This window comes from Myotis myotis, unplaced genomic scaffold, assembly GCF_014108235.1.
Source record: "Myotis myotis isolate mMyoMyo1 unplaced genomic scaffold, mMyoMyo1.p scaffold_m19_p_16, whole genome shotgun sequence".
Classification (NCBI taxonomy): domain Eukaryota; kingdom Metazoa; phylum Chordata; class Mammalia; order Chiroptera; family Vespertilionidae; genus Myotis; species Myotis myotis.
In genome coordinates this window covers 24,917,190-24,938,642 of record NW_023416320.1, presented here as the reverse complement: position 1 = coordinate 24,938,642, position 21,453 = coordinate 24,917,190, and the positions used below count along the sequence as shown (strand labels likewise).

The following is a 21,453-nucleotide window of genomic DNA, read 5'->3' as shown; positions in this document are numbered from 1 at the left end:
CTTCCTCATCTCTGTGCCCCAGCACCCACCCACAATGCCTGGCACACAGCAGATAAGCAAATACTTCTTGAATGAAACATTCTATAAACCACATTTTGATAGCAAATCTAGGAATGGGCCAGAAGAACTGTGTCTAGATTTAGGTTTGTTTTTGTTTTGTCAGTCTCGATGAAATAGAAGACCCACCTACTGCCAAAGAAAATTTAAGCATTTTCCTCAAGAGCAAAGTTGCATCATCTAAGTATTTTGCAGTTATTCTGCATGTGTGAATATATAGATATAAACTAGTATATATTCTTTTCCACAAGAATACCTTAAAAAGAGCTTCAGAGAAATAATACTGCATATCTGGAACTTTGTGCTTTCTTTAAATAACTGCAGGACCTTAATTACTTGAAAATGATAAACTGTTTCTCCATATGCCACCAGGAAAGAGAGAGCCTATAACAAGATACTAAAGAGAAAAGTCCTGACTGGTAAAAAGTAATAAGTATGAACCTAAGCGTTGTCCTTTATACTTTTCACAACACTTTACATATGGTATCTCGCCTTAGAGGTCTTCACACTATAGGGCACAAAACAGTTACCATCACTTCCATTTTAAATGTAGGTTGTAGGGCTGAGATCATATGACTAGTTGTGATGAGAGTCAGGACTAGAAAATGTATAGGTCTCTTGGCTTTCCATGAAGTGCACTTTGCATTAAATATTATTTTTAAGTGGCTGTGCGTCTGTCCCCATTGTTGAAACAGAACTATAAGTAACACATACCTATGGCAAACAGTTCCACACCAGATTCACGAAGGTTCCTGGATGGTGGAATAATATCATCTTGGGATTTCCCGTCTGTGATTAAGATGCCAATTTTGGATACTCCAGTCCTTGCTCCTGCTTCTGGCTTAAAGCTGTTTTCAAAAATGTAGTTCAAAGCAAGACCTGGCAGAAAACAAGGAAAAATAAACACAAACCAACCACCTCTAATAAAAACCCTTCCAGTCCTGCAAAGTGTAACCACAAGATGAGTAACTTATGGAACTAAAGGGATTTTTATTAGATGCAAACTTTCACCTTCATTTTTACAACAACCTCTTCCTTGACAGATCGGATGAAAAACTCAACTCCACCAGAAGAGAGGCAATACAAATAACTGACCACTGCATCATTTCAGAAATTCGCATTTACAACGAACATTGAATTCGTGGCCCATGGACATGACAGATCTGTGTACACGAAAATGTAAACCTTTATAAGTTAGAATAAAGCAAGAATCCCTGCACAATAGTGTCTGTTCCAAATATTATCTCTACACTTTCAGTTTTGCTAATGATGGCCTATAAAACCAAAAATTCTTTCCTATCTCTCTATCTTAGAGGTAGTGGGGGAAGATCTCAAAGAAAACTGAACCCCTGCCTTTTGAATGTGACACTTTTCACCGAGAAAAAATAAGAAATGCTGCAATATTTTTTATAGAATTTGTGTTAAATATTTTTTTAGTTGTATGAACAAAATACCCATTAGATTATGCCTCAGATTGGCAAAGCAATTGTCAGGATTTCAGTGGTTTCCTTAAAAGTCAATGACAACATCTATGTATTTTAATTGAGCATATATATTGGATGTGCAGTAAGGGTAAAACCTGTGATAACCCCTTGTGGCTAAGATAATTATCACCTAAATATTCTCACATTCTTCATTTATTAAAAATATCAGTGAGCCAAAGATCCGCAAATATTTTCATGATAGCTACTGATTGCAGAATAAGGGCCAAGAAAATACCTTCCTGAAATACAAGGTAGTAATTTGTGTTTATTTCATTGACAGGGTGGCTGGAGGAGAAAACAGGTGAAAAGAGAGGGAGGAAAAGGGACTCACAATGGTTAAAACAGCTACGAGTGCTGTCAGCCTCAGAGACTATGCCATTTCCTTCTAGGTCAACCAAGCCCCTCCTGGGACACTCTATTCATATGCAATGAGATGTCTGGGTTTTAACTTATGAAGCCGAGTTTGAGAAAAGAACCATCGGAGAACTTTAGAAGCTAGAGGAAGTGACAGGATAGGAGAAATAAAGACTTCCTTTGGTTTAAAAAAGCACTATGCTAAGTCTTACAAAGAGGCCGACTAAAGAAATAAGACTATTCTTCCGCAAAATATGTTGTGGACTGAACAAAACATACCTGTTAGGGTATTTCCTCCTTTGTATGGCAGATTTCGGACAGCTTCGATCACCTCATCTTTTGTACTGAAGGCATTCAAGTGCCATTCTATTCTGGGATCACCGCTATACTGTGCAAGACCTGGGTAAGAAAAATAAGGAAGCCCACCCAGAAATGATTGCTTACTCAAAGGTAGTGGACTATTCCAGAAACTAAAATGATGAACGGCCTAATCTTTGCAACATTTTTTCCCCCACCTCACTATGTACTCTCAAGAAGGATTCCTGCAGGGGCAGGGGAGGGAGAGGAAGAGGATTCCTGGCATTAATTTAAGGAATTAATCGAGAGAATTAATTATCTGGGGGCTGAGGAAATGTATCTATTTTATAGCCATCTGGAAGTGACCACTTTTTAAGTATTAGGTACTTAGCATGTGGTTTTTTTAAAGTCTGGATTATGTTTGTAGATAAAAGGTCTAGATTTATATGTTGGTTTTTATTCTCAAAGGAAAGGAGTTTCCTTAATGGCTATTTAAAAGCAAAACTAGGAGACTTTTGCAATAAAGTGAACATGTTGCTTAAAGATTTTAAACTTTTTTATTTGCTTTTTATCTCAGCTAGATTTAATGTGACAAAGATTATCTTGTACTATAAAATTATTTCCAATTTCCAGTTGTTTTAGTATAATGTTTCACTAGTTTGACTGTTTCCTTTAAAAAGAAAACTTTTACCTAATAAATTTTTAAGCCAACTCTAACTTTAAAATAATAATAAAAATAATTAGAGAAGATTTTGACTTCCAGAAAATTAAAATAGGTTCAATAATTAATTGAATGACAGTGTCATAGCAAAATTAGTAGGAATAAATAATTGGCATATCCTATTGATCCAAATTTGCATTTTGGGGAACACCACTATAGTAGATCCTGTAATTCTGAAAGTCACTCTGTAAAGAGTTTTTGAAATTTCTTAAGAGGCTTCCCCAAAGTTTTACATTGACAGTTGACTGCTATGAATAGTAGAAGGTGTACCAATCCGTGTCTTCTCTGAGCCCACATCGAACGCTGTAACCAGGTTTTCCAAGAAAAGCCGAACCAGTCTGAAGTTGAATCTTCCAATGCTCCATGAACCATCAACCAGGATTACAATATCAGCAATTGCTGGAGTTTGACAGAAAAATTTCACTTCTGCAAAGTACAAACCAGAAAAGCACCTGTGTTACTGTTGGAACTTTTAAAAAGAGTGAGTCTATTTTCATGTCCTTCAAATAACTTAGTGCTAAGAATATAATAAAGTTCCCATTAAGGCAACCATATTTTTACAATCCTTCCCTTAAATGCATTTTCACTGGGCAAAAATCATGGTAATAGCTGGCTGCCTGCAGAGCCAGTGTTCTGGAAATAGCAAAGCACTGGCAGGTTCACACCATCCTGGCAACACGAGCCTTCTGCATATTTGAGAAAGTAATGTCTGTGCAAAATCATCCAGCTTTGGTTTCAGCCTACAGATTCTTTCCAGGAAATGTCTTAGCAACACCAGTGCGATAGAGTAAGCAGAGATGGGGAAGACGGCCGGGAAGCAGAGGCAGCTCTCCTGTTCTGATAAGTAAGCTGGAGGAAGTGACAGGAGAAGAGAAATGAGGGATTCCTGGACTCAAGGAAAAGTCAGGGCCATGCATTTAGCCTAAGAAAGGCACACAGACCTGTGCTAACGTAGGAATGGTTTGGGGAAGAAAAAAGTAGAAAGGGCCCAAGAGTTTCTTCAGATTCAAATTCTTGTGCTCAAAGCAGTCCCCCATTATCCATGGGGGATACATTCCAAGACCCCCAGTGGATTCCTGAAACCACGAATAGTATATATCCTAGATAATAAAAGCCTAATATGCAAATCAACCAAACGGCAGAATGACCGGTGGAACAACCAGTCTCTATGACGTGCACTGACCACGAGGGGCAGACGCTCAACACAGGAGCTGCCCCCAGCCTGTAGGCCCCAAGCCAGCCAAGGCGGGTGCCAGCGGGGGCCCCCCGATCGCCCCGCCAGTCACCCCACAGATCGGCCCTGATTGCCGACCAGGCCTAGGGACCTTACCTGTGCATAAATTTTGTGCACTGGGCCTCTAATATATATACACACACACACACATATATATATATATATACACACACATTTATATGTTATATGTGTGTAATATGTATTATATATATGTTATACACACACACACACACACACACACACACACATATATGTTTCTTCCTTTACATTCATACCTATGATAAAGTTTATGACTTCTCTTTGGCATATCCTAATTGTTGGCATCACTATTCTTACACTTTGGGGCCATTATTAAATCAAATAAAGGTGATTTGAACACAAGCACTGCAATGCTGATACCATGAAAGTCAATCTGATAACCTAATTGATTACTAAGTGACTAACAGGTGGGAAGCATGTACAGTGTAAAAACACTGGGCAAAGGGAGAACAGTGGTCAGGGAGAACCAAGATGGCGGCATAGGTTAACGCCGGAGTTTGCTGCTTTGAACAACTACTTCAAAAGTGAAACCAAAAGACGGAAGGGACATCACCCAGAACCACAGGAACGCCGGCTGAGTGGAAGTCCTACAACTAGGAGGAAAGAGAAACGCATACGGACACTCAGAGGAGGCGCAGTGCTGAAGTCAAATTCTGAGGTGCGGAGTGCGCGGAGCGGGCTGGCAGCGGAGGGCGCGGTTGGCGTTTTCATTCAGGAGGGAGTCGCAGACTCTGAGCTCCAGATACGGGCGAGTCTTTAGGGACCCAGACTCAAACGGGAGAAGCGGGACTGTCTGGCTTCGGTCAGAGCGAGTGCAGCTTTCTCTCCGAGCTTTGCAGCGGGTGCTGGGACTCAGAGAGGCAGAGCCCCTGGGGACAGGACTGAGAGCCGCCATAACTGCTCTCTCCGGCCCACCCTGTTGATCCTGTTCGACCCGCCCCGCCCAAGCCCTGCACAGAGGCATTTGCCGGATAGCCTCAGGCAAAGGCCAGATTAGCACCTCCCTAGAGGACAGAAGTTCTCTCACTGCTGACACAGCTGATTCTCATAGCCACTTGGCCTGGAGGTCAAACCCTCCCTGGAATTAGCTACAACAATCAAGATTTAACTATAAGACTTCGAACAAAGACCACTAGGGGGTGCACCAAGGAAGCATAACAAAATGCGGAGACAAAGAAACAGGACAAAATTGTCAATGGAAGATATAGAGTTCAGAACCACACTTTTAAGGTCTCTCAAGAACTGTTTAGAAGCCGCCGATAAACTTAATGAGATCTACAAGAAAACTAATGTGACCCTCGATCTTATATTGGGGAACCAACCAGAAATTAAGCATACACGGACTGAAATAACGAATATTATACAGACTCCCGACAGCAGACCAGAGGAGCGCAAGAATCAAGTCAATGATTTGAAATGCAAGGAAGCAAAAAACACCCAACCGGAAAAGCAAAATGAAAAAAGAATCCAAAAATGCAAGGATAGTGTAAGGAGCCTCTGGGACAGCTTCAAGCGTACCAACATCAGAATTATAGGGGTGCCAGAAGATGAGAGAGAGCAAGATATTGAAAACCTATTTGAAGAAATAATGACAGAAAACTTCCCCCACCTGGTGAAAGAAATGGACTTACAGGTCCAAGAAGCGCGGAGAACCCCAAACAAAAGGAATCCAAAGAGGACCACACCAAGACACATCATCATTAAAATGCCAAGAGCAAAAGATAAAGAGAGAATCTTAAAACAGCAAGAGAAAGAAACTCAGTTACCTACAAGGGAATACCCATACGACTGTCAGCTGATTTCTCAACAGAAACTTTGCAGGCCAGAAGGGAGTGGCAAGAAATATTCAAAGTGATGAATACCAAGAACCTACAACCAAGATTACTTTATCCAGCAAAGCTATCATTCAGAATTGAAGGTCAGATAAAGAGCTTCACAGATAAGGAAAAGCTAAAGGAGTTCATCACCACCAAACCAGGATTATATGAAATGCTGAAAGGTATCCTTTAAGAAGAGGAAGAGGAAGAAAAAGGTAAAGATACAAATTATGAACAACAAATATGCATCTATCAACAAGTAAATCTAAGAATCAAGTGAATAAATAATCTGATGAACAGAATGAACTGTTGATTATAATAGAATCAGGGACATAGAAAGGGAATGGACTGACTATTCCTGGGGGGGAAAGGGGTGTGGGAGATGTGGGAAGAGACTGGACAAAAATCGTGCACCTATGGATGAGGACAGTGGGTGGGGAGTGAGGGCGGAGGGTGGGGCGGGAACTGGGAGGAGGGGAGTTATGGGGGGGAAAAAAAAGAGGAACAAATGTAATAATCTGAACAATAAAGATTTAATTTAAAAAAATAAATAAATAAATAAATAAAAATAAAAACACTGGGCAAAGGGATGATTCAAGACTGGAGTAGGGAGGATCAAGATGTCACAGAAAGGTGGGAGATTTCTTCACTTACTCAGAATGGTGTACAATTTAACACTTATAAATTGCTTATTTCTGGAATTTTCCACTTAATATTTTTGGGCCACAGTTGATCACAGGTAACTGAAACCACAGAAAGTGAAACAGCCTATGAGGGGGACTACTGTATTGTGTCTCTATGGCAATAAGATTTTGTCCCTTAAAATCATTTCAATAATTGATTTTTAAATGGCTCACATAGGTCTCAGAACAGGGATTTAGAACAGGATGCCCGGGGGCTGGAAAGCCCCAGCCTGCAGTGATTATGGGCAAGGTGCCAAGGGCAAACAGCTGTCTTTGCAACAAAGGAAAAGACTGTCTAATATACAGGGTAGGTCTATGCTTGACTAGGTGAAAACCACCACTGTCGTGCACACAGAACGAAGATGCTAAAATACTCTTACTGTGTCTAAAAACTCTTCAAAATTACAGGGTATTGTTAGTATCTTTAGTAGCATTCCTTCATACTGTAGGTTGTGTTTCCAAAAAAAACTAACTTCGCTGAATTTTCATATTAGGACTGGAGATCATGAATTGTGTGTGTGTGTGTGTGTGTGTGTGTATGTGTGTGTGTTTGTGTGTTTCCTTGTGTCTTGCCAACTTCTTAAAATTGCCCAACAAATCCCCAGTTTGTTTTCTAACATTAAATGATTATAAAACAATATTTGAAATATAATTTATGTAATAAAACCCAAAATGTATAAGTATTCATAAATAAATGGAATATTTTTTCCTGGAGAGAAAAAGAGTTGAATTACTATGATTGGGCTCCAGTGGTCTGCAAACCCATTAGTCAACAGAGCCAAATATCAACAGTACAACGATTGAAATTTCTTTTGAGAGCCAAATTTTTTAAACTTAAACTATATAGGTAGGTACATTGTTATTAACTTAATTAGGGTACTCCTAAGGCTTAGGAAGAGCCACACTCACAGGGCCAAAGAGCACCATGTGGCTCGCTAGCCGCAGTTTGCCGACCACAGGTAGGCAATTTAATCTATATCTCTGCACCTAGCAGGCCATATTTTTGCTAAAAAGATCTTGGATTTTTTCCCCAGACATAAATATACATGGAATATCTAGATCCTTTTACCAGATGGGGAAAAATATATTTGCCAATGAAATACTCAGATACTCATATGGAAGCTATATGGTACAGCTCAATCCAAAGTTGATATATTACATTTTAAGGCAACATATTTCCCTTCTTTAATAACCAAATACAAAGCCACCATCAATTTGGGATACAATCCTACTGTATCAGACCAAAATATTCTAAAACAGAATACTGCAAGAAATCATGGGATAAAAATTTATTTTTAAAAAATGATCAGGAAAATTGAAGTTTGATGAAGCATTAAGAATCTGTTTCTCTCATTTTTAATAGGGAAACTTGCCTCAAATTGAGAGTAGCTTTCTTTCTTTTCTAAAACTATTGGGAATATTATTTCACTTTTTTGTTTGGGTACACTGAAGATAAGGTCTTAGAAATCTTTCTTTATGTAGAAGAGGACTGTGAAACAGGTATTATCTATTTCAAAAATTTTCCAATAAAAATATTCTGTCTATTCAGCTCACTCAAGTCATTTTGACTTAGAGATATAAATTCTATATAGTTCCAAAGTAAGATAAAATTGACTATAAATTAGAAAACTGTCAAATTTAATATTACAATTTTGAAAGTGGCTCATAAAAAAACCTTAAGAAATATATAAAGACAAGTTCCAACTGGAGAAGACATGTACAATATAAAAAAACCTAAGAAGAACAGTATCAAGAATATATTTTAAAAAACAGAAATAAAAATTTACAGAATAAGAAAGATATATAGCCAATAAATGAATGAAGAGAATTTAAACTACACTGGTATCATAGTAATAAGAAAAATCAAGGTCACAGTAATATACAATTTGTGCTCTTTCAACTGAAAAAAAGATAACTTTAATACCATTTATAAGTGCTCCAAAGATAATGAGATATTTAGGTACATACTTAAAACATCTGCAGGATCTGTGTGCTGAAAATTACACTATTGATAGAAGAAATTAAAAAAGACATAAATAAACAAATAAATAAATAGGATTACCATGTTCATGGATTGGAAGGCTGAACATAGTTAAGATGCAATTATCTCCAAATTTATCTATAAGTTTAATATGATTCCTACCAAACCTCAGAAAGACTTTTTTTTTTACATATAGTCAAGCTTTTTCTAAAATTTATATGGGAAGGCACAGACCCTGGAAAAGCTAAAACAATCATGAAAAAGAAGAATAAAGTGGAAAGAATTATTTTACCAGATATTTAGCCTACTAATTATACAGATATAGTACTCAGTAAGGTCTAGTTTTTCAGAGGGATAAGCACATACATCAATAGAAAATAATAGAAAAGCCAAAAACAGACCTATACAAATACGCGCAACTACCTGATTTTAAATCTAAATATAGCTTTAGACAAATGTGCAAAATACTTGAACAGACAGTGCTGGAGCAACATGAAAACAAACAAATAAATTTGATCAAAACCTCATACTTTATACCCAAATTAATTCAAAGTGGATAATCAACTTAAATGTAGTAAGTAAAACTAAAAAACTTTTAAGAAAAAAAAAAGAGAAGAAAAGAGGATATACAGATGGCAAGTTTGCACATGAAAAGATGTTCAAACTGATAACTATCAGGAAAGTACAAATTAAAACCACCATAAGTTTTCACTGTACACACTTATCAAAATAGCTAAAAATAAAACAGTAATAACAAGTGCTGGAAAGTATGCGTAGAAACTGGGTCACTCAGACATTGCTCATGGGACTACAGAGTGGTAGAACTGCTCTGAAAACAGTTGGGCAGTTTCTTTTAAAAAGTATACGATAAAATTACCATAGAAACAAACAATTGCACTCTTGGGCATTGATTCCAGAGAAATAAAAACTTACATTCACACACACACACACACGCACACGCACACACACACATGCACACACGCACACATGCACACACGCATGCACACACACACTGTACACAGATGTTCATAGCCGTTTGATTCATAATAGCCAAAATCTAAGTCTAGATGTCCTTCAAAGTCAATGGTTAAACATCCATACCATGTACTACTTACTACTCAGTAATAAAAACAAAAGAACTACCAATACACACACCTGAGAGAAAAGAGCTAATCCCAAAAGATTACCTACTCCATGATTCCATTTATATAATACCTTCTAAGTAAAAAAAAAAAAAAATTTTAGAAATTGAGGACCGATTCATGGTTGTCAGGGATTAACGATGGAGGGTGGGAAGGAGATAGATGTGGTTTTAAAGAGGCAACATACAGATATTTATGGTGATAGAATTGTTCAGCATTTTGACTGTGTTTGTGGATACAAAAACATACACATGTGGAAAAATATACAGAACTAAATAAACACACTCAAATGGATACAAGTAAAATGGAAGAGATCTGAAAAAGTGACTGTATGTGGTCTTTTTTTAAATATATTTTATTGATTTTTTACAGAGAGGAAGAGAGAGGGATAGAGAGTTAGAAACATCAATGAAAGAGAAACATCGATCAGCTGCCTTCTGCACACCCCCTACTGGGTATGTGCCCACAACCAAGGTACATGCCCTTGACCGGAATCGAACCTGGGACCCTGTAGTCCACAGGCCAAATCTCTATCCACTGAGCTAAACCGGTTAGGGCTGTATGTGGTCTTTAGCAAAAGACAATTCTGAAAATACAGGTAGTGTTAAAAAATAAATAAAAAGTTAAGCCGCTGAATGCAGTCAAAGGAGAGCATCCAATATACAGGCTACAACACAAACATCATAACATTTGGAAGGAATTATTCCCATTATATTCTACCTTCTGAGGTGCATGAAGAGGCAGCTTTGGAAAGTTAACCATGTGCCAACATTCTATATCTGAAAGTTATGTGCATCATTATATTCAAGCTCACCTGCCTCTCTTTAACTGCTTCTGCATTTGTACCTGTTTTGTTGTACCAGCACCTGGACTATTACGATTTGTTTCCATTCCTATCTCCCGGACTATGAAAGGTAAGAGGTAAGCTTGAGAGGTAAGAAATTTGTGTTTTCTCTTCTGATCCCTTTTGTCTGGCTCAGCTCTTGGCATGTAGCTCATCAATGAATGTGAACTACATTGAACTGTGCTGTTGAAAACGAATTCCTCTTCTTACATAGTAATTCATCTGCCTGGCAGGGCCCTAGAAAAATGGACCATGATGGCTGAATTAAATGTGGTCTCTCCAGCTCCAGGACTCCACTGGGAAAGTGGGTTACAGTTATTTAGGGATCAGGGAGTTGGTATCGGCTTTGCCTATCTTCCTTGATACTTTTCCAATGCTGGAGGCAAAGCTAAATGAAAGGCGAGCATTTACTATTTTTACTCACGTTATTTTAATATACAATCAGAACAACCTCACAATAATTTTCCCCAGCATTAGTCTGATTCTTTTAGTGGCTCTGGATTATTTTTTCTATGCTACTAGCAAAATATCTAGGTATACCATTCATAAACCAAGACATCTGAAGGAAAACTGTGGTCACAGAACAATTTTGCACTTAAGTTCCAAGTTTTCAAACCAAGAGCTCGCTCTCAAAATTGGCTTTAGCTGCATCACTGGATTTTTTTTAAAGCTAATGGTTTTAAAAGGGTGTGTGGTTTTTTTAAATACATTGGCACATCTAATACAACATTTTTGTGGAGAGCCATTAATTGTTCTCATTTTTTCAGAAAATGAAATTGAGGTTCAGACAGACAAGTGAATGGCTTAGTGGTTACTGGCAGAGCCTGAACTGGATATCAGGACTTCTAAATGTTTGGTCCAATATGCCTTTTCCATCATACCACACTACCAATACCATAGAAGATGTCCTCACATAATGGATGGCCACTATTACCTGTTGGATTCATGTTACAATTTGTCCATCTAGCAGATGGGGAGCAGGAGTCTGATTTCACATCCATCAGAGTGAACTTAGTATTCATTAATCCAGCCTTGGAATAGATTTATCTTTCATAGCATCCCTGACGGCTGACTACCAATCTAAAACAGCACTTCCCATCACTCTCTTCTCTGACTCTGTTTTATCTTTCTTTGCAGAACTTCTTTTTTAAAAAATGTTTTTATTGATTTTAGAGAGAGAGGAAGGGAGAAGGATAGAGAGATAGAAACATCATTGATCGACTGCCTCCTGCATACCCCCTACTGGGGATGGAGCCCACAACCTGGGCATGCCTTGACTGGGGATGGAACCAGCCACCTCTTGGCTCATAGGTCGATGCTCAACCACTAAGCCACACCAGCTGGGCACTGGCAGAACTTCTTACTTCTGAGAAATCTATTACATAGTGATGGTTAATTTTTTGTGTCAACATGACTAATCCACGCAGTGCCCAGACATTTGGTTAAACATTATTCTGAGTGTGTCTGTGTTTTTGGATGAGATTCACATTTGAATCTGTAGATTAAGTAAAGCAGATGGCCCTCCCTAATGTGGGTGGCCCTCAACCAACTGACTGAAGACCTGAATAGAACAAAAAGGCTGAGTAAAAGGGAACTGCTCCTGCCTGGCTGCCTTCAGCTGTAACATTGGACTAGACCTGCAACACTGGTCTTCTTGGATATGGAACCTGCCAGTGTTCAGGCTGGAACTTACAGGATGAGCTCTCCTGGGTGTCCAGCTTGCCAGCTGCAAATTGTGGGGGCTTCCTAGCCTCTGTAATCATGAGGCAATTTCTTACAATAAATCTTTTTCCATATGTATATGGATCCTATTTCCATATGGAGAATCCTGATTAATACATACAGTTATTTATTTACTGACTATGGTAGACACTTTTCATTGCTTTCTTTTTTTACAAGAATGGAATGACCTACCATTTCATGACTGCTTTCATCAGATGCTCTTTGCATATATCTTTTCCATTTAAGCCAGATATTAATGCTTTAAGATAGAAGTTCTCCTCTTTCCATTAAAAAAAGAAAGCTTAAGTAATTTGAACGGTTAAATAACTTGCATCACAAACTGGGCAGGTAGAAAAGTTGGAATTAAAATCCAGAAATGACTCCATAGCCTGAACCACTTAGCTATTGAGCTATTCAACTCTTATCATAGAAAAATATTTGAAAGGAAAGAAAGGAGAAATGGAGGGAGGAAGAGAGGGAAAGGGAGGGAGGAAAGGAAGAAGAAAAAAAAGAAGGGAGAAAAAAGGAAGGGAAGAAAGATTGCCAAGCCTCGCAATTACAGATAGCCTGAAATCAAAGTTATACCCCCTTGTGCTATACCCAACCTGGGATAAATAACACCATGACAACTTGCAGATGTGAGATGCCGAATCCCTAAACTTCAGCCAAAAGAACATTTCTGTCACTCAGAGCCCTGCATCTCAAGAGTAACTGACAATCCAGTAAACATCACATTTCTCTTTTGCTCATAAACTGCAAGGTTCTTGGAGAGGACATAACAGCTGTCTTCAAATATTAAAAGGGCTGTCATACAAAAGGGGGATTAAGAGTGTTCTGTATGCCCACAAGGAGACAGATTTCAACTCAATTCAAGAAATATCTTTCTAACAGTCGAGATTTCCATAGACCACTGCCTTGGAAAACAATGAGATCTTTGTCAATAAAAGCAGATGCTGGTCAACCCTTGATGGCATGGATAAAGAGCCTCAACCATCTTCTCAATTGCTTGAGCTACATGGCTCTCAAAGTATCTTCCAACTCTAAATTTTAAGATTATCTCTTCCCTCCTTCACCTACCAACTTCAACTCCACTTGATCCGTATTTATTTCTCACTTTCCTGTAATGAAATTCCTCTTATTCCCCCAAACAACATTCCCTGAGACTGCTGACTGTTTTTATCCCCATTGCCTTTAGCATCTCTTCCTGTCTACCCTCTACAAACTCAACCTACCACAATATAAGATACCTAAATGGGTTTTATTTCCTTTGAAAGTATATGGTCCTTTTTAAATATTTTTATATAAAGTTTGCTCTAAAAGTTTATTTGTACAATTCTCTGGTTTATTTCCTGTTTATCATAAATTAATACTAACCCAAGAAAGGGTGCTTTGCCTAACCATCACTATTTAAAAATAAAACTTCCTCATCTCCAGAAGCTAATTTGCAATTATTTTCAGCTCTGATTTGACTATATGATTTGAACATGATTTTACTGTATGTTTACCTTGGTTGTTCAAGGTGATTTTTTGAAATATACAACCACTCAATCATCCCTGTTATTCCAATTTCTCAATAACAAACAGATCCTGACATTTTGCAAGTTCTAAGGCTGAAACACCTGTTTAATTTGATACCAACAGTCAGCCCTGCAGGTATAGAAACAAGATGTTTAACAGAAAATTCTTAGACAAGAAAAAACGGTATCCATCAGACAAGTCCAAGCATACCTATGAGGGACAGACTCTGCCAAAATCTATAGCAGTGCTCATAGTTGAAAAGTATCTGATTAAAAAGAAAAAAAATATATATGCTACAAGTTCTCTTAAAAATGAGAACCTGTAAAAACTTATTTAATGCAGAGCTATGATTTCTTACCACTGGAGCATTCATAGGTTTAGAATAATAAAATTTGCTGGAGGCCAACAGAAAAAGGTGTCAAAATCCTTTAAAACTGTCTCAGCAAGAGAGGTAGGGGTGGGGAAAGAGAAAACTGGGGGTCTATTGCTAAGAAAATCCCAACCCCTTGCCCTTAGGGAAATCTTATAATTTTATGCACAGGTATAATGGAAGTGTTCCAACGATTATTTTCTGAATGACTGATTCTGTCTCATGTGTTTTTGAATTCTTGAAAACATAAATTTAATATAGAAAAAAGGGGCTATAATGAACCCTGTAATATGGGTATAAGGTAGACATAAGATCCAATAAGATAAATGATAGGTAGGTAGAGGAATAATGGTGTGTGTGTGTGTGTGTGTGTGTGTGTGTGTGTGTGTGTGTTCGTGTGTATGTATTTTCAGCTAAGTGGGCTTAGAAGCATTGACAATCTAGAAGCAATAAGCACATATCTAGTTGAATCAACCCACATGTTGATTTCTAAGTATAATTTTTCAGGAAAGGAAACAGGACTCCTTGAAGATATGATTAATTTCAGGGTGAAGCAGAGAAAGATAATTGAGAAAAAGAATATTTGAAGAGCTAATGGTTGAGAATTTTCCAGAATTAGTGAAAGATACATCTTTATTCTGGGAGCACAAAAATGTCTACAACTGGACTCATTGTAGTGAAACAACAGAACACTAAAGACAAAGGACACAAAGCCTGAAAAGCATCCAAAGAGAACACAGACAATACTTGAAAAGGAGTAACATTTAGACTGACAACAGACTTGTCAAAAATAGAAGGCAGAACATAGTGAAATATCTTCTAACTGATTAGAGACAACACTCAACCTAGTACCCAGCTAATTCTTCAACAGAGTATGGGTGAATATATTTTTGTATGAGTAAAATGAGTTTACCACCATACATCTTCCCTAAAGGAAACTGAACACATAGAGAAGGTCAGAGATACCAATGGAATGATGAGCAAAGAAATTTTTAAACATGAGAAATTTTAGACAATGACTTAATATAATAGTTATAATACTTTGGTGAGACAAAAATAAATAAAAATTAATGTATATTTCATGAATTGTGTAAAATATAGAAGCTAGATAATTAAAGTATTGTAAAACTGTGTATTGATTAGTTATAAATTTTGATTTTTGTATGCATATTAAAAGTTTCATTACAATCATACAAAGAAACACAAAAGGATTGAAAACCTTCTAGGTGAGTAGAGAGGAAAATATATTTTTTAAAACTTGATCAATTCTAAATAAATAAGGCACACAGGGGGAGCATAGGAAATGGCAATAACATGGAAAGTTCTCAAAGTGACAAAGCGATGCACAGGACAGGAAATGCAATATGGCAGACCATATGGACATTTGTATATTCACAGAAATGTAACTGGAAATTCATGCCATAGGTTGAAGGAAACTGGGGCAAATTTTATAAAAATTACATTTTTAGCTATTAGTAGGTAACATTTTTAGTAGACCATTTATTTGTCTTTCTATTCACTGAATGTTAACCAGAAATTTGTTGTATATCAGAAACTGCTAGATACTGAGTCAATGAGGAGCAAAAACAGACACAATTCTTGCTCTCTTGGATCTCACAGTCTAGTTGGGAAGGCAACCATTCAAATTACAAGTAAATAGGAAATTACAACTACAACAAATGCTGTTAAGAGAAATTAGTTGTTGTATGAGGGCCTGTAATAGAGGAGAAAGGTTAAAAAATATTTAGGAGAAAGTAATGACTGAACTTAGCTTTGAAAGCGGAAAAATATATTTAAGCAGAGTGGTGATGTGGGGAGTGTTCCATGAAGAGAGTGCACAGGTGCTATGGTTGTATGGGAGAGACCAGGGTCTTTAAAGAATTTGAAAAAAAGCCAGTGGGTAGAAAGCATTCAGTTTTTAGATGAGGAAGGAAAGGAAGGTAGGTTTGTTATAAGATATCGCCTTAGAGGTCTTGCTAAGGATTCTGGCCTCTATTCTAAGAGCAATAGGAAGCTACTGAGGAGGTTTTAAGGTGTGTGTAGGGAGAAAATAGGGTCAGATCTATTTTGAAAAGATTGCTCTAATTTCTGGGTAGAGAACTCGTTGAGATTTTGCTTAAAAAATAAATACTGCAAAAAAAATACTGCATGCCAAGAAAGAAATGGAACCTTAGCTGAGTGTTGGCAATAGACATGGAAAGAAATGAACAGATTCTGTCAGTATTTCAATAGAAAATAAATTCGCTAGAACTTGGGAGGTGTATTGAATACAGGAAAGTAAGGGAGAGGGAAGTGTTGACAGTTATTATGTGTGACGAGGGAAGGAGGAGTGAAATGGGGCTGAGGAAGATTTTCACATTATATCCCATCTTCTGATGGGACCAACAGCTACATGTGTGTGTGCACTGCCTGAGTAATTAAAACAACTCAGCCCCCAATATAAGCAAATTTTAAAAACTGACCTTCTGGTACAGATGGTTTATTCCCATTTACTTTGTCCACCTTGACTCTGGTTTTTGGTTCCTTTCTTTTTTCCAAATCTTTAACTGGAAGAAAAGTAGAAATACAGCAACATGTTATGTTAAAGTCTAAAAGAAAATATTCAATGAGTTTTACTAAAACCATTGCAAATATTGAGAGTACTAAGTAGAAATTAGCTCCATGATAGAATCTCATTCCCAAAGATTGGAAGAACTATTTTTTGCACCTTTGTCATGAGAAGGTATTGAATACACTTAAGAAATTACTTTGATCAAATACTCACTATGGCCAGATGTAGCAAATAAATTTAATCCTTCAAAACTGCTATAAAATGAGCATGATTATCATACATGAGGGAATGAAGGACCAAGAGGCCAAAAACTAAAAAAATAAAATTCTCATAAAACCATAAATTTTGGGCACAGGATTCAAGCCATATCTTCAGCTCTCTGGACAAGACCTATGAGTTGGCCCCTGTTCTAGGAAGATCTTAGCCATGGCTATCCTCATTTGGACCTGTTCAATCTGCAATAGAAAGTGGAGAACCCCCATAATATTTTCCTTTCAAACTCAAAACAAGCTTTCCTAGTAATAAATAGTAGTATTTCTTTATCACTCTCATTATGAAATATTCAGGTACCCAGAATGCCCTTGGTCCTTCAATCCATTCAGTCCAATGAACTCCATTAGTTTTACTTTCCATTGCTTAAAACACCACAGGAACTTTCCTTCTACTGTTGTTGGAACCTTAAGTTGTTTGAATCAGTGAAACCACCACCAAATGGCAATGGTTTCTGAACAAATGCCCTGTAAAAAGGCAGAAGTGATCTGATGGCAAGACATTTCATTTAATTGTTGCATTCACTTCTCAGAAATCAGCAAATTTATTGGAGGATAGGCTATGCAGGGAAGCAGACTGGTACAGCCACTGTGGAAAGCAGAATGAAGTTACCGCAAAAAATTAAAAATGGAACTGCCTTATGACCTAGCCATTCCACTTCTGGGAATATATCCAAAGAAACCTGAAGCACTGATTCAAAAGAATATAGGCACCCTTGTGTTCATTGCAGCACTATTTATAATAGCTAAGATTTGGAAGCAGCCCAAGTGTCCATCAATAGATGAATAAATAAAAAAAAGGTGTGCTACATTTACACAATGGAATGCTACTTGGCCATAAAAATGAGGGAAACCTTACCTTTTGCAATAGCATGGATGGACCTGGAGAGTATTATGCTAAGCAAAATAAGTCAGTCAGAGAAAGACAAATACCATATGATTTCACTTATATTTGTAACCTGATGAACAAAATAAACTTACAAACAAACAAAATAGACACAGACTCATAGATACAGAGAACAGACAGTTGTCAGAGGGGAGAGGGGTGGCAGGGCTAGGTGAAAAAGGTGATGGAATTAAGCAAAAAATAAAAAACTACTCATAGACATAGACAACAGTATGGTGATTTCCAGACTTTGAAAGACAAGCAAGATTTTGCAGGCAGAGATAAGCAAAATGCCATTCTAAGTGGAGTGAGGGAGGTAGAAGAGGGAAATAGGGGAATTAATGGTGATAGGAGACTTGACTTTGGGTGGTGAACACAAAAGCACAATACAAATGATATACAAATGATATATTAAAAAAACAGTACACTTGAGCCCAGCCAGTATGGATCAGTGTTTGAGCATCTACCCATGAACCAAGAGGTCACGGGATCGATATCCGGTCAGGGTACATGCCTGGGTTGCGGGCTCCATCCCCTGTAGGGGCCACGCAGGAGACAGCCAATTGATGTTTCTCTCTCATTGTTGTTTCTATTTCTCTATCCCTCTCCCTCTCTCGAAAAAAAAAAAAAATCAATAAAATATAATATTATTGACAATATTCCCAAGTTATACATTATATTCCTGTGACTTATTTAATTTATAACTGAATGTTTGTACCTCTTAGTCCCCTACACCTTTTCACACATCCCCCAATCCACTCCCCTCTGGAAACCACCAGTTTGTTCTCTGTATCTATGAGTCTGTTTCTGTTTTGTTTTGTTTTGTTTGTTCATTTGTGTTTTTTTAGATTGCACATATAAGTGAAATCATATGATATTTGACTTATTTCACTTAGCATTAAGTCTACCCATGTTGTCCAAATAGCAAGATTTCATTTTTTTTATGGCTGAGTAATATTTCAGAGTGTGTGTGTGTGTGTGTGTGTGTGTGTGTGTGTGTGTGTTTTCTTTATCTACCAATGGACACTTAGGTTGCTTCCATATCTTGCTATTATAAATAACAGTGCAATGAAGATAGGGGTGCATAATTCTTTTAGAATTAGTGTTTTTGTTTTCTTCAGGTAGATACTCAAATGTGGAACTGCTGAGTTATATGGAACACCCCATTCTTCAAATTCTTTTTTCCCTCGGGTTTTACAAAGGCATTATCTTCAGAGTTTTTGCATTCCTCTGAACCCTCCTTAACATTCTCATTCTTTGGGTCTTTTTTCTGCTTTCAGCCCTAAAACATGATATACTAAATTTGCCTTGCATCTCAGTATGCCCCACCTACAATTTTATCATCTCACAAGCTTAATTCTCACCCTTCTTAAGATAATTTCCAAATCTACATCTTCAATCCCACCCACACATAGGCCATGGCCTCCGATTGCTTAAATCCTCTGTAAAAAAAAAAAAATCTGCAACTTTAATATGAGAAAAATTATGCTGAGCAGTGCGGAAAGTACAACTAGGTTTGAGAAAGAATAATTCCAAAGACTCAAGAAACGTCACTGGGAAAATGACATTTGAGCCAGACTTTGAAAGACGAGCAAGATTTTGCAGGCAGAGATAAGCAAAATGCCACTCCAAAGAGGAAATGGTGGCTGAAAAGAAAGTTTTCCAAAACAGGGTCATTGACCAGTCAGTAAGTGAACAAGAAAAAATAACAGTCATTTGGGCCACTAGGTCACATATAAATAAGATGTAACACATATGTCACACGAAACTGCTGTTTCCCTCACGCAGGCGGGAAATCAGTAGAAAACAGACTATAAAGCAAAGTGGCATTAATCATAATAATAGCTACTGTGCGCCTTACTATGTGCTGAACTGAGCGAACCCACACGATAGCAGGCACATGTCATCACCCCCATTCGCAGATGAGGACACTGAGGCTAGACATGGTTGAATTGTTTGGTCAAATACACACACCAGACATGCCTTTTTGTTTTCAAAGCAAAAGGACTATTTCTTAATCTTCCCTGTCTCATAAGATGGATTTATAAAGAATTCCATTCCCTACACAATTCCAAACCGATATTCTCAGGATTTGTCTGGATCATCATTTTCCTGGATCCACCCATGAAAGTTTTCCAGGGAAGGGAAAACAGGCTTTAGCTCCATCTGACAGGGAGCAAAAATGTAACTGAAATGCAAAATGGAAAAGGAAGCCATCCAACGAAGTTACTGTAACCTCATTCTTACAAACTATTATTTGGGAAGAACTAATCTCTCTATCCTGCCAATAAAAACAACATAGCTAAAAAATATAAGCTTACATATAATTTATCCAACGAAGCAGTTAGACTGTTTCACTAAGATAATTTCAGCAGAGCTAAGTGAGCTGAAAACAAAGGCATATTCTTTTACGTGTTTAGAGTAAATAGCTGTTGGGAAACCTTTTAAAGGCCACCTGTGTTTCTTAGGCCGCCCCGTCAGTGAAATCAGTAATCACAATACCTCCAGACTATTGTAAAATGATCATTTCTCCTTGTCCCTTTTACTGCTTCTCACAAACTTGAAGACAAGTTATTTTGCTTATTCATGTAGGAATGTCAGAGGCCAGAAACTGAGGCACCGTGCCAATAAGCTGAGACAGAAGGCTGTTTTATATTGAAAATGACATTAAAATCCTTTCTCTGGGCTTCCAGACAATGCAAATTTCAAAACAATGTAACATTTCAAACGTTTGTATGCCCTGCTGACAGAAGGACTTACCAATCATCTTTGTTTAGAAGTTTTAAGAGGTAGGTTAAAAAAAGTTGTAGAGTTTTTTTTAATTAAAAAAATCACAAAATATGTCTCATAAAACATTTATTAGAAGAGAAAGAAAAAAGGGAGGGAGAGATAGAAAATCAGATAAACACTGCTGCACACTCAGTTCTAGAACCCATGGGTGCAGACACAGATTGGGCTGCCTCCAGAGCTTTCTGCCCTATTCTAGAATGTCTCTGCATGCCCCACCCTTTCTCTGTTTGCACAACTTATTACTTAAGAACTAGTTCAAATATGAAGCCATACTCTCTTCCCAGGCCATTACTGGGGCAGAGAGAGAACCACCCTTTATAGAGTCCTGAATCTCTCTCTCTCTAAGACTTACCATGTTGCATTTGTTCACAAATCTGTTTATCACAGGACCTAGCCAACATAAATGTCAACTGATCCGTTATTGGAAAGGATTAAATTCCCTGTTGTATAGTTTGGTTTTGTACAGACTGGATTGGCACTTACTAGGGATACTATAGAGGAGGTATATGCATCATCCATTCAGTCATTTGCTAAATATTTATTGAGCACCTATTCTATGCAAGGTAGATAAGATGTCTGGGGAAGCCTCAGCAGACATTGTCATGGATAGCACTTGAAAACTAAAACAAAGAATAGTGAATGGGTGAAGCAAGAGGCAGAAGAAGAGTAATAGTGATGGAAGGAGCTCATGGAA

General features: G+C 37.6%; 1 protein-coding gene across 4 annotated transcripts in view; it reads right to left on the bottom strand.

Annotated features, from left to right (window-relative positions):
* Window positions 1–21,453, bottom strand: part of COL14A1 (collagen type XIV alpha 1 chain) — a 180,081-nt gene that overhangs the window by 133,100 nt on the left and 25,528 nt on the right. For all 4 annotated transcript variants that reach the window (XM_036338169.1, XM_036338168.1, XM_036338170.1 and 1 more), the window contains 4 exons: window positions 16,726–16,809; window positions 3,184–3,339; window positions 2,175–2,294; window positions 772–936 (listed from right to left, as the gene is read on the bottom strand). In XM_036338169.1, the coding sequence (XP_036194062.1) occupies window positions 772–936; window positions 2,175–2,294; window positions 3,184–3,339; window positions 16,726–16,809 (525 nt within the window). The remainder of the gene's footprint in view (window positions 1–771; window positions 937–2,174; window positions 2,295–3,183; window positions 3,340–16,725; window positions 16,810–21,453) is intronic.